Source organism: Astyanax mexicanus, chromosome 12 (assembly GCF_023375975.1).
Source record: "Astyanax mexicanus isolate ESR-SI-001 chromosome 12, AstMex3_surface, whole genome shotgun sequence".
In the NCBI taxonomy this organism is placed as follows: Eukaryota; Metazoa; Chordata; class Actinopteri; order Characiformes; family Acestrorhamphidae; genus Astyanax; species Astyanax mexicanus.
In genome coordinates, this window is record NC_064419.1 from 36,607,742 (window position 1) to 36,619,558 (window position 11,817).

At 40.5% G+C, this 11,817-nt stretch overlaps 1 protein-coding gene across 1 annotated transcript; it reads left to right on the top strand.

The window, feature by feature from the left end:
* The first annotated feature begins 1,093 nt into the window (after positions 1–1,093).
* On the top strand, positions 1,094–11,126 carry znf608 (zinc finger protein 608). Its single transcript, XM_007260802.4, has 7 exons — positions 1,094–1,912; positions 4,798–4,933; positions 6,289–6,376; positions 6,535–8,809; positions 9,131–9,512; positions 9,610–9,749; positions 9,840–11,126. The coding sequence occupies exons 1-7, from the start codon at positions 1,109–1,111 to the stop codon at positions 10,002–10,004; spliced, it is 3,990 nt and encodes a 1,329-aa protein (XP_007260864.3). The 5' UTR covers positions 1,094–1,108; the 3' UTR covers positions 10,005–11,126.
* The last annotated feature ends 691 nt before the right edge of the window (positions 11,127–11,817 follow it).

Below are 11,817 nucleotides of genomic sequence, written 5' to 3' on the forward strand. Positions count from 1 at the left end.
TTAGTGCCAAAAAGTGGCTCTTGGTAGAGTAGGATAAGTTTGAACACATAGTGGACTAGGGTCATTAATCACAAGTGGATAAAACAGTAGACTGTCCATAACTATGCCGGTCAAAATCGGAGCTGGTCAAAAGGAATAAATCTACACTGACTGTTAATTTACACATACATGCATAGGTAAAAAATCATGCAGTACACATGCTTCTACATGCCGTAATCTATATGCTTTGATGAGTGCCTACACAAGCATGCCCCTGGGTATATTTGGATAAGTTTGAAAACAGAGTGGACTAGAGTCATTAATCACAAGTGAATCAACCAGCAGAATATCCCTGCTGAATAGTTTGATGGTCAAGGTGGTCAAAAAGCTAGCTGGTTATTCAGCTCAGGACCAGTGTATTCTATGTTTAATTTGGTTTAGGTTTTGTCAAACTAAGCTTACAAGCTTTTTAAACTAAAAAACATAACTATGCTGGTCAAAATCTGAGCTGGTCAACAGCTGGATACTGGATTTTTTTTCAGCAGGCATAAATCTACACTGACTATTGATTTATATATTCATTTAAAAATAAAAACACAACCGCTTCTTTTCTTTCTACACTTCTACATTTATATCTGCTATAAGTGCCTACACAAACATGCCCCTGGGTATATTTGGATAGGTTTGAACACAGAGTGGTCAAGGTGGTTTTAAAATACAAAACAAACATAACTATACTGGTCAAAATCTGAGCTGGCCAACAGCTGGATGTTTCAGCAGGAAAAATATACACTGACTATTAATTTATACATGTATACATGCAGTAGTCTTTCAGCTTTGATAAGTGCCTACACAGACATGCCCCTGGGTATAGACTACTGTTTTTAGATTTAGAAGTTTGAACACAGGGTGAGCTACATTACTTGTATATACAGTACTTAATGACAAACAACAGAACAGATCAAACACATATATGTAGCAGCTGTTTTAATCCCAAAGTGGAGGCAAGTGAAAATGTAGCATTTTCTTGTGTTTGTGGCGTTTTTTCCCGATTAAAAACAATCGAGTCATTAATACCCTCCCATCCTGTTGATTTAGGATTCATTGGCGTGTTTCTGTCAGAAATCCTATGTGGAGAATGTCAGTCACTTCCTCCGTGCTGGAGCGGAGGAGTGTGAGGCTGAGCGGAGTCGACGCGTCGGACAGCGGGGATGAGTGGGAGATCGGGCTCGGGGATCTGATCATCGACCTGGACGCCGATTTGGAGAAGGATCGACGTAGATCGGAAATGCACGGGGGGCGCGCTCTGGCCGTGAAAGGCGCGGAGAGCGGCCAGGGGGAGTCGGAGCGGGAGCGGGAGAGGGAGCGAGAACGCGAGGGTGCGCTGGACGGCCTCGGGGGTCCCGGCGCGCATCCCACCGCCGCCGCCCGAGCCAGTCTCGGCAAGGAGGCGAGGAAATTCAAGGAGAAGCGGAGGCACTCGCTGGGGGACGGGGACGCCGAGCTGTTCGCGTCGGGTGCGGGAAAACGGCGTGAGCCTCAAGGACGCATCGGAGGAGGGGAGCTCACGGGGATGAACGCGGCGGCGGCAGCAGCGACGCTGGAGCGCGGCGGCTGCGGCCACCCCGAGCAGCAGCAGCCCGGTGATGTAAGCGGCTCCTGCGCCAAAGGCAAAGAGGGGAAGAGGGGGAGGAATCAGGGCAGGGGGCTGAAGCGGGAGGCGCGGGACTCGGTGCGGGCGAGGAAGGACAGGCACGGCGGCGATGCCGCGGCGTTAGGACTGGGCCCCGTCCCGCAGGACGAGGGCGGCTGGAAGGAGAAACCGTGCTATTGTGGAGACAACGGAGCGGCGGACGCTGGCATGAGGGTTGTTGGCGCTATTGTTGCCGAGCGGGCTGACGGAGCCTGCTCGCCTGAACCGGCTCATAAGACGGTAAGTATAAGCAAAGGCGGTGTGTAAGGCCGTATATGTCAAGATACGCGACCATAAGCGGTGCATTAATGTTTTGTTTTATTTTATTTTATTTATTTCTACTTGTCTTAATTTGTTTTCATTTTTCTCGCGTGCATTCGCTTATTAGTTTGCTGAAAAAAAGAAGAACAAGAACAACAAAACGCATCTGATCGACATCTGGCGCAAAGGGTTAACATTGATGTCGACTGACTATGGTTATGGTTGTTGTACTGCCTACTGCTTTATGATATGATGTATGAGATAGATACACCATATCCAACATTAGATATTTAGTAGTTACAATAGGACAGACATGACTATAGTTAATTCTAATGTAGTCAAAAAATATTAAAACATGGTAAATGTTTGAAATATCTGTATATGTATTTGTGTGTGTGTTTGTGTAATACACAGATACACTATAAATAAATAGGTTACACATAACTGTGTGTGTAAACTGCAATCAAGAAGCTCTCCTATATGCACAAACATGGAAAGAGAGGAGAGGGAGATGCTAAGCGCCAGCCGAGGACTGTTAGGCTGTAAGTGCGTCCCTGCATCACTCAGTGTTTACGAGCTGGAGGAACATCTCCCCGCCTAATAGGCACATTCCTAGAAGTAAAACACTGCTTCTCACAGGCAGCTTCCATGTCACTCTGCCCAGCAAGATAAATGAGCCAGAGCTGGCCGCTTGTAAATACATTACTTCTAGGTATCCCATTGTTGTCAGCCATTTCCTTTGTATTTTTCGCTGGGCACCCCTTTTGGATTTCTTGCTGGCTTGTTGCTATTGGAGACCTGAGCAGCATCACTCCTTCTCTTTTTTTGACAAAGGCATAGAGAGCTTTTGAAGCTGGGGACGTGATTTCCTTGTGGTATTTAATGTTTCAATATAGACAGAAGCACCACCCCTCTCTTGCTTTGCATTTGGCTCTCTGCCTTTGCCTATTTGATTCCATTGTCCTTAAATTGTTTTGGCATCAGAATGAGCAGGATGGTACATTTTTACAATAATCACAACACACAATAAAAAAATTAAAAGACAGTTTCACCAAATACAATATTAAGCATGATATTTTGACACTCTGGCAGATAATGTACCAATAACATCAGATTTTAATCTGCTATTAAAATATCACATATCATATATAAAGTACAGTGATGTTCAGACTGTCCTCCCTCCTTTTTCCCTTGAAAGACCTGAGACATAATAGGCAATTTACTCCTATAGGTGAGATATAAAGGCTAAAAAGGTGAAAACACAGATGCACATATACAGTTGTTAACACTGCCATTTTATTACTGGGCTTTCTAATTAAGATGTCACTTATAAAGATGTCAACTTCAATAGTAGGTGAAGACGCGTGCACTTATGCTTAAGAAAGCAGATCTCTGCATTCATATATATATATATATATATATATATATATATATATATATATATATATGCTTAGAAATGTATAGTCTATCAAGATAAAATCATTTATTAAGATAAAAAAATGTGTATTGTCCATCCCACTTTTTATTATTATAAAGACCTGAAACATATTCAGTTGAAGGTTAGATTAAAAGACTATTGTTAACCCTGCCATTTCCTTACTGGGCTTTCTAATTAAGAAGATCACTTGTAAAGATGTCAGTTCAATTGCAGATGAGATGAAAAGGTTGAGAAGGTGAAAACATACAGTAAATGTAAACTGTCATATATAAAGATGTCTCCGTTTAGAAGAGTGCACTTGCTTGTGCTTGTGTTAGTAGATCAATGTATTAGCTAGCCATAAAGGTGCTGAAATGTGCAGATGCTAAAAGCACAGGCAATGTGCAGATCCTAAAAGCACAGGCAATATCCACAATATGCTCAGAGAAGTATACTGTGTATCACAATAACATCATTTATCACAATATGACCAAATCATATTTATATAAACCCCTTTTATTTCAAAGACCTAAAACATAATGTTTTAGCAAACAAGTGTATTAGCCATAAATGTGTTCTAATGTGTAGTTGGCCAGTGATATTTAAGCACTGACAGTATCCAAAAAAAGCTCAGAAAACTATATTGTGTTTCACAATAACATAATTAATCACAATATGATAAATATCCTCTATATTCTTTTCAGGCATTTTTGTTCAAACATCATCAAACACATCAAGCACAGACAATTCATCTGCAAGTGAGATTAAAAGGTTAAAAAGTCATAAACATAAATGTATATTGTTTTATTTTTGTATTGTTAACCCTGACATTTTTTCACTTGAAAGAGGATTGGAATAGTGCACTTGATTGAGCTTTAAGAAAGCAAACCAGTGCGATAGCCATAAAGGTGCTGGAATGTGCAGTTGTTCAGTAATGTTTAAGCACTGATGATATCTACGACATGCTCAGAAAAGTACACTGTTTGTCAAAATAACAGAATTCATCACAGTATGATAATATATATATAGACAGGTAAAAAGTATGAATGCAAAAGAAAAAAAGGAACATGAATGACAAAATTCTGTGGGTAGAATTGTTGTTTTGTCTTTGTCACATGTTGGTAACCCTGCCATTTTTACTGAGATGTCTAATTAAGTTGTCACTTACAAAGATGTCACCTGAAAAAGGAAGTTACCAAAGTGCAGCTGCTTGTGCTTTAAGACAGCAAATAAGTGCACTAGACTTAAGGTTCTTTTGATGGATCAAATAGTGGTTCAAGTATATGTATTCCATTATTATTAATTAATGATAATAATTATTAGTTATTCATTTCAGTGATATGTGTTACCAGATATATTAGGATTCACGGATATGTAGTGTTTTGAGTTTTATAAGCCTATATCAACATCCACTGTATCCCTACCCTTTTCTTTTCCATCTTATCAGTTAAGTATAAAAACCAGGTCAGTGGGAACCAATACCCAAGAGGCTGAAAGAGCCATTGAGTCAAACTACATGGAACCATGTCAACCAGGAACAAGCGTAAATTTGGAGGGGATCGTGTGGCATGAAACAGAGGAGGGTAAGACTTATTAAGTTACAGAGCTTTTTATAAAAATAAAACAAATAATACAATGCCATGCCAATAGGCAGGTCTCAAATCTCAAGACTGTGATCAAGATCATAATCTGCTCTAAACTGCCCTGTGGTTAGTCTAATGTTTTATATTTGCCTCCCAATTTGATACTGTGCATTCCTGTAATGACATGCGTCCAGGGGCCACACAGATTAAGCTGTGCATGAATAAATTAAGACAGAACAATGCGATTCATGGCTCCGCATGTAGACGTGTCACAAATACATGTGAAGGGTGAAGGACTACTTTTGCCATAAGCTACGAGCACCGCAGGGCTCCATTTTCAAAGCAGCTGGGAGACTGAATCACCTACTAAAGCGTTTGAGCTTTTGAGGGAAGTGGAGACACTGGTTGCATATTGATTAAGCAAATTAAAATTGCAGAACACCATCTTAACAACCGTGACTGAGATCAAGCACATAATGAAACCATACAGAAATACTGTGCTAGAAGCCATTTTAATTGTGTATAAAGAAACATGAACAAAATGTGCGTGGTTACTAATGTAGGGATACATTCCTATTTCCTTATTTTCTGTATTAATAGCATTTTCAAAACCACATACATTTATATTGTCAAATGTAAAGTTGCAAAAATAGTTGCACACAGAAGGATTATAATCCATTCCGGAAAAATACACAAAGGTTATTAGGAACAACAAATAATTAAAAAATGTAGACTGATACGGTCAAATTCTTATCATGTTTATGATACACTACTTCTGTATTACACATACAGAAGTAGTGTTTAATGCATGTGTAATGAGACATGCTAGCCCTCTCCGCATGAAGTTGTAGAGGTTCCTAATGGTGTTCAATGATAATCTATTCCATGCAGCTTGAATATTTTTATGCAGTTCCTGCTGATTTTGTGGTGGGGTGGGGGTTTATAGCACGTCCAGTAGCATCACACACATTTTCAATCAGTGATGGAGCTGACTATGGCATAGTATTTGTGTAATTACGACAGCAGTATGTATACGAGTATTGTTGTGTTGGAATAGTGCAGTATGTACGACTGTGTGTTAAAAAGAGCAGACAAAAGCAGGACTTATCACTAAAGATGAGATGACCCATTATGCCATTTTGAGTTACTTCATGTCAATATGGCACTACTACCCACCAAGTTTCATTTCTGTCAGTTGATTCCTTTTGGGTGCAACTACTTTTTGAGTTGAGTATATGTATTCTTGGAGCAGTATAATTTCTATTGCAAAAATGCATAATTTCTTGAACTGTCATATCTGCTTTAACATTATAATATGACACATGGCAATTTTCTATCTGACTGCTTGACCTCAGGGGTTCTTGTGGTGAATGTCACATGGAGAAAAAGGACCTATGTGGGAACTCTCTTAGACTGTACCAAGCATGACTGGGCTCCACCTCGGTAACATTTCTCTCTCTTCCTTAAATGCACAAAATATTTGATGTCATCTGAATCATATACTATATGTTCTTAATTAGATTAAAATAAAATAAAAATAGAATACAACTTTACATTTTAAATTCAAAACATTTCAACACTACAATGTTATTATTCACTAGGTTTTGTGAGTCCCCAATGAGTGATTCTGAAATGCCATGTGGGAGAGGACGTGGCAAACGAATGCGACTGGCAGTGTCAGACCAGCCTGGCGTAGAACCTGGCCTCTCCAAGATAAGAGGGCTAACACATAAGAGGCGAGGAGTGGGCATAGGCAACAAAGGCAGGCGAGGAAGTCTAAACCTCAGTACCTGTAGGACTCCTGCATACTATTCAGTGGAAGACATCAAATCAAGTCCACTTATATGTGGTAAAAGAAAAAGCAAAGCCCCAGCCGATCTAGATTTGAGCCTAGTTTCAGAGGACGTTAGGAATGGAAATGGAAAAAGAATGCGTGCCAAATCCAGGAGTGCTCCTTCCACTCCACAGGGCAAATCAGATCCAGCGTTTCTAGACCAGGTCTGCGCCTCTCCGATGCTAATTGATTGCCCACACCCTAACTGCAACAAGAAATACAAGCATATCAATGGGCTACGCTATCACCAATCACACGCACACTTGGACAGCGATAGCAAACAGGAGTTTGAGGCAGAGAGTGAGGACAGGCTATCTGATTACGAGGAATCACTCAGCAATGTGGCCTTTGACTCCACTGAAAATCTGGAAATTATTTCCAAGAAGCCAAGAACCATATATAAGCTAAATTCAGGTGGATCTCCAAAGAGCAGAAAGTTATTGCTAAACAGTGATCACAGTCCCACAGCAAGCACTAAACCCCGGAGGAATATGGTAGGCAAGGAGGGACCTGTAGATGACTTGAGCAACCTGCCACTGATTTCAAATATGTCTGTGGTCCTAGAGAACTGCCTCATCACGGACCGTAACTCATCTGTAGAGATGCCTAAGCTTGAAGCCGAAGGTGTCATTGAGAAGAGGGAGGTTAAAAAAGAAAATGGAATTGCTGAAAGGTGTTCAGCCAAATCTAGGGCTAACAGACTTATTACTACTCCTGCACCCCCAAAGCTTATTGCTATTCCCACAACTTATCCTACTAAAATCACAGAAAACTCATCTCATCAACCTTCTCCAACTGTTGCTCTCACAAAAGCTAAAAACATATCACTAAAACCGATCAAGCCAAAGTTGGACATTGTTACTCAAGTTAATATGGCGAATGCAACTATAGTTTTGAGTAAAGAAAGTAAGAGAAAGGATAAGCACAGATTAAAGGACAGAAATTGTAAAGATCCAAGAAGTCCGAAAAGTGATCCTGTCTTCACAAAGGCAGAGGAAACAAAATGTATAGGAAAAGACTTTCCAGTCAGCCTGTTGAAAGAGCATTTGAGCAAACAAGACATTGTCAATTGTCCGAGTGAAACTCAAGAAAGTCGAATGGCAAGTATCAGAGCTGAGGCTGACAAAGTGTACACCTTTACTGACAACGCTCCCAGCCCTTCCATTGGGAGCACAGCACGAATGGACTCTGGGACGCTGTCAAATGGAGATGGCAATACCACCAAAACAAACAGTCCAGCATACTCTGACATATCTGATGCGGCTGAGGACGGTGGTCTAAATTCAAGATCAAGAAGAAACTCGGCTCCTGACTCCAGTCTGAATGGAAATATTAATGCCAAAATTCCCTGCCCAGTTACCCCCATCACTACAGCCCTGGGTAAAGAAGCTCAGTCGTCAACTCACAGCCACGGATATGAATCTTATGGTCTTCCGGGATACATGCACTCTGGACAAAGCAACTCTGCACCTTTCCTAAAGATCTCCACACCCTACAGTAGAACTAAAGAGGATATCAGAGAGTTAAACGAGGACCTGAAAAGCACAGAATCAAATGTGGAATCTAACTCTCAGTCACAGCTTCAGTTAGCCATGACCCAAACCCAAACTGCTCTAGCTCAGTCCTTGTACTATGGACAGTACACTCGTAATGTCCCAGTTGACCAGAAGGTCTTAATAGTTCCAAACACCCACCGGCAGCAGAATGATACATGCTGTGATGACGTGCAATACAGTAAACCGAGCAGAGTTCAAGCTAGACGTGGACCTGAGCAGAAAGAGCGAATGAAAGAGGATCCAAAACCGATGATAAATTCATCTGCTACAATCCACAAGGGATCAAACTCTGTTAAAATCAACTGTGCAAAGCCAGGCTTCATCTATGTAGAGCTGGACAAACAGTTATCACTTCAGCAGACGCAAACAAAGTCTTCTCTAATGTCAATGGCCAAAGACCAAGGGCATAACACGGAGTCTGAAGACTTCAACGCAGAAAGTCAGAATACAAAAACAAATGTGGACACAAATGTAACATATCTGAATGTAAGTCTTTGACATTACTACAGATTTTCTAAAGATATGTGCTTGTAAAATCAGGAAGACTTTAAATGTCTTTAATTTAACATTTTTAAAATTATGTAACACTGTTTTTTAGAAACTTTACAATATTACTGTTGCCTGGAGGGATTTTTGATGATGTGAATAATGTTGAATTTATTGTGTCAGACTTTTCATTTTACTCCTTGCAACTTAGAGATGCTATAGTTCTACTGTTGTATGACAATGGACATCCCTTACAGATGTTGAAATTTGAGTTGGTTGTAAGACTAAACTCTTTGACAGTAGATGTTCCTCTGGGTTTAGGCTTCAGCATCCCAGTCCTGGAGCCACTCTTTTCAGTCCAAATATGTGAAGCAGCAAAATCAAGAAGTAAACAAGGTCTCTCAGGAAATAGGCCCAGACAAGGTGAAAGAGTGGCGTGGTGTTCCTGAAGCAGATTCCAGACTGGAGGCAGAGCTTCAAAATGTGAAGTGTGAGACACCTCCAGAGGACATCGAAGACAGCCCCAGAGCAGAGGTGGAAGAGATACCCAGCGAAAGCTCTGAAGACTCACAGAGTATGAGAGTGGCTTCTTCTCAACAATCCTACATTCAGTACCAGCATTCCTACCCCTACCTCCACTTATGTGAGGCAAACAACACTTCCTTTAGGGTGATGTCACCAGCACTGGTGCACAACTACCCAGGTAATTTTGCAATACTGTGCAGTCACAGATGTTGTCCTAAAATTTTTCTTTTATGATCTCCGTAACACTATTATTGAGTCAGTTTCATGGTTGTCAGGTTTCCATTACCCTCTATATGGGAAGACAGCCGGCCGAGAGGACTCGGAAGGGACACAGAACAGCAAGCCGGTGACTGACCCCACAGCCCTGGAGCTGCTGCCCCATCACAATCTTCCATACCATGGCAAATCTCCTGTGGTAAGTGTCTTCTGGCAATTCGTAATTGCAGCACCCAAGTTATGCCTCAAGGGCATGAGATTTCACTCTGGGTTTTTTTTTCTTCTTCAGCCTGGAGAGCGGGGATCTCCAGATGAGGACAGGGAGACGGAACAAGAAAGAGAAAATGTTCCTTTTGCACATCACCTTCACACACATCATCACACTCATCTGGGCATGAGCTACACTCTTGTGTCGGGGCAATATGACCCTTACCAAGGAGAAAAGAAAAACTAAAAGAACCTCAGCACCAGTTAATGTTTATTAGAAGCATAAAAGCTGGTCATTTTAAAGAACATTTTAAAGTCTTTAAGAAAGTCCTTCAGGCTCATTTTTGTTTTAACCATGAAATCTTTGAAGAAGGACCTGAGAATGGAAGCCTTGGTTGCCAGCCAGCAAGTGGCAACCACACAGACTGCCAGTATATATCACTGGAAATAGCCCCTGTCACTTTATTATGGGATTATTTGTGAATACTGATTATTCATTGTACAATTGCAGAAAATTATACGAAAATGTGAGGCCAAACGACAGGTCCCTGGCTCACACAAGGATTCATAGACATCAATTCCATGGTGTTATTCATTGCCTCCATGGGAGGCAGAAACTTTTTTTAATTAATGAATGTAACATTAGAGGAACAATGCAGTGCTAATATTATGGAACGATGTATAGGTATGTAACAGTATTGCCATAGTGAGACAAGGCTTTGTAAAATAGGCTATTTGCTTATGGGTGCCTGTCACAAGAGACAAACATGTAAAGCTTTCTCTACTAGGATTTCGCCTGTATATGGCTGCATCTAGCTAGTTGTATGCACATGTATCGTTGTGTACCATAATATTGAATGTATTTGATATTTCATGACCTCTATGTGGTAAAGGATGATTTTACAGTAGACTGTAAGGTGGATCTGTCTGCATTAACCTATTAACATGAATATACTGTTATTAGCCACAGCCATTAACCGATTGTATTGTATTAAGTGAAAGGAGTTAATCAACACATCTCAGTGCCATAAAGTATTATCGTAATGTACATTTTGTACATAGTTTAACAAAGCTTAATACTACTAGCTTATGTACAGTTGTTTTCAGTGCAATGTACCGTTGTCTATATCACCTCACATGGCAAAAGTAGTCCCCTTTGTTACTTGAATAGTGCTGCATTTATCTAAATATGTTTACAAGTACATCTTTGGAAAAACAAGTCAGTGTTGTATTTTGGTTTGTCCTTACTGTCATTAGTTTTTCTTGATGTCAACTATACAGTTCCATGAAATTACAGTTGCTTTTTATACTGTTCTTGCCTTAACACATTTGTCAATCCAAATAAAAAGTAAAGGTTGTTTGTACATGATTTTGTCATATTTGATGCTAGGACAATTGCTCAGACCGTACACAGTAAACCTACACACTTCAAGACCTATGTTTGGACGAATGCTGGAATTTCCAACTTCCAAGTAGGACATTTTAACTGGAACACAGACAAGGTTAGAGTTCCAACTTCTATCTGTGAACATGTTTTCATGGTATTTGTAGGGGAAAAATAGTGCATAATGAATTATTATCAATTAGAATCGCTAACAATGCTTACAATGATAACCTTGAAAGAAATTTTGTAAAATGATGCCAGTGTTTAAATGGAACACATTTAATGATGTCCCAGGCCCAACATCCAACAATCCCCCCTTAGCTCAAATTTGAAAAAGGCTAAAAAAATGGGAGGGGTAGTTTGAGGGGGGCACTGGATGATATATGGGTTTAGAGGTGGGGCAGGAGGGAGAGCTGATTGGCTGAGCTGCAGCAGTGTGCCTCTGATAGGGGTGAGACCCGGTTGTTCATCAGCAGGAGGGCAGTATTATTGATTGACTGATATTCATATTGTGATGTGTCTGAGTACACACCATCCTCGCCTATAGCCCAGTTGAACCTAAGAGGGCGCTGCAGAGGCAGAAATTACCATAATAAAAGCGTTTTTTTTTTTTTAAAACATTAGGAAATGTTTGTAAAAAAAAAATTAAACAGGACTGGTATGTTTCATTACCTCA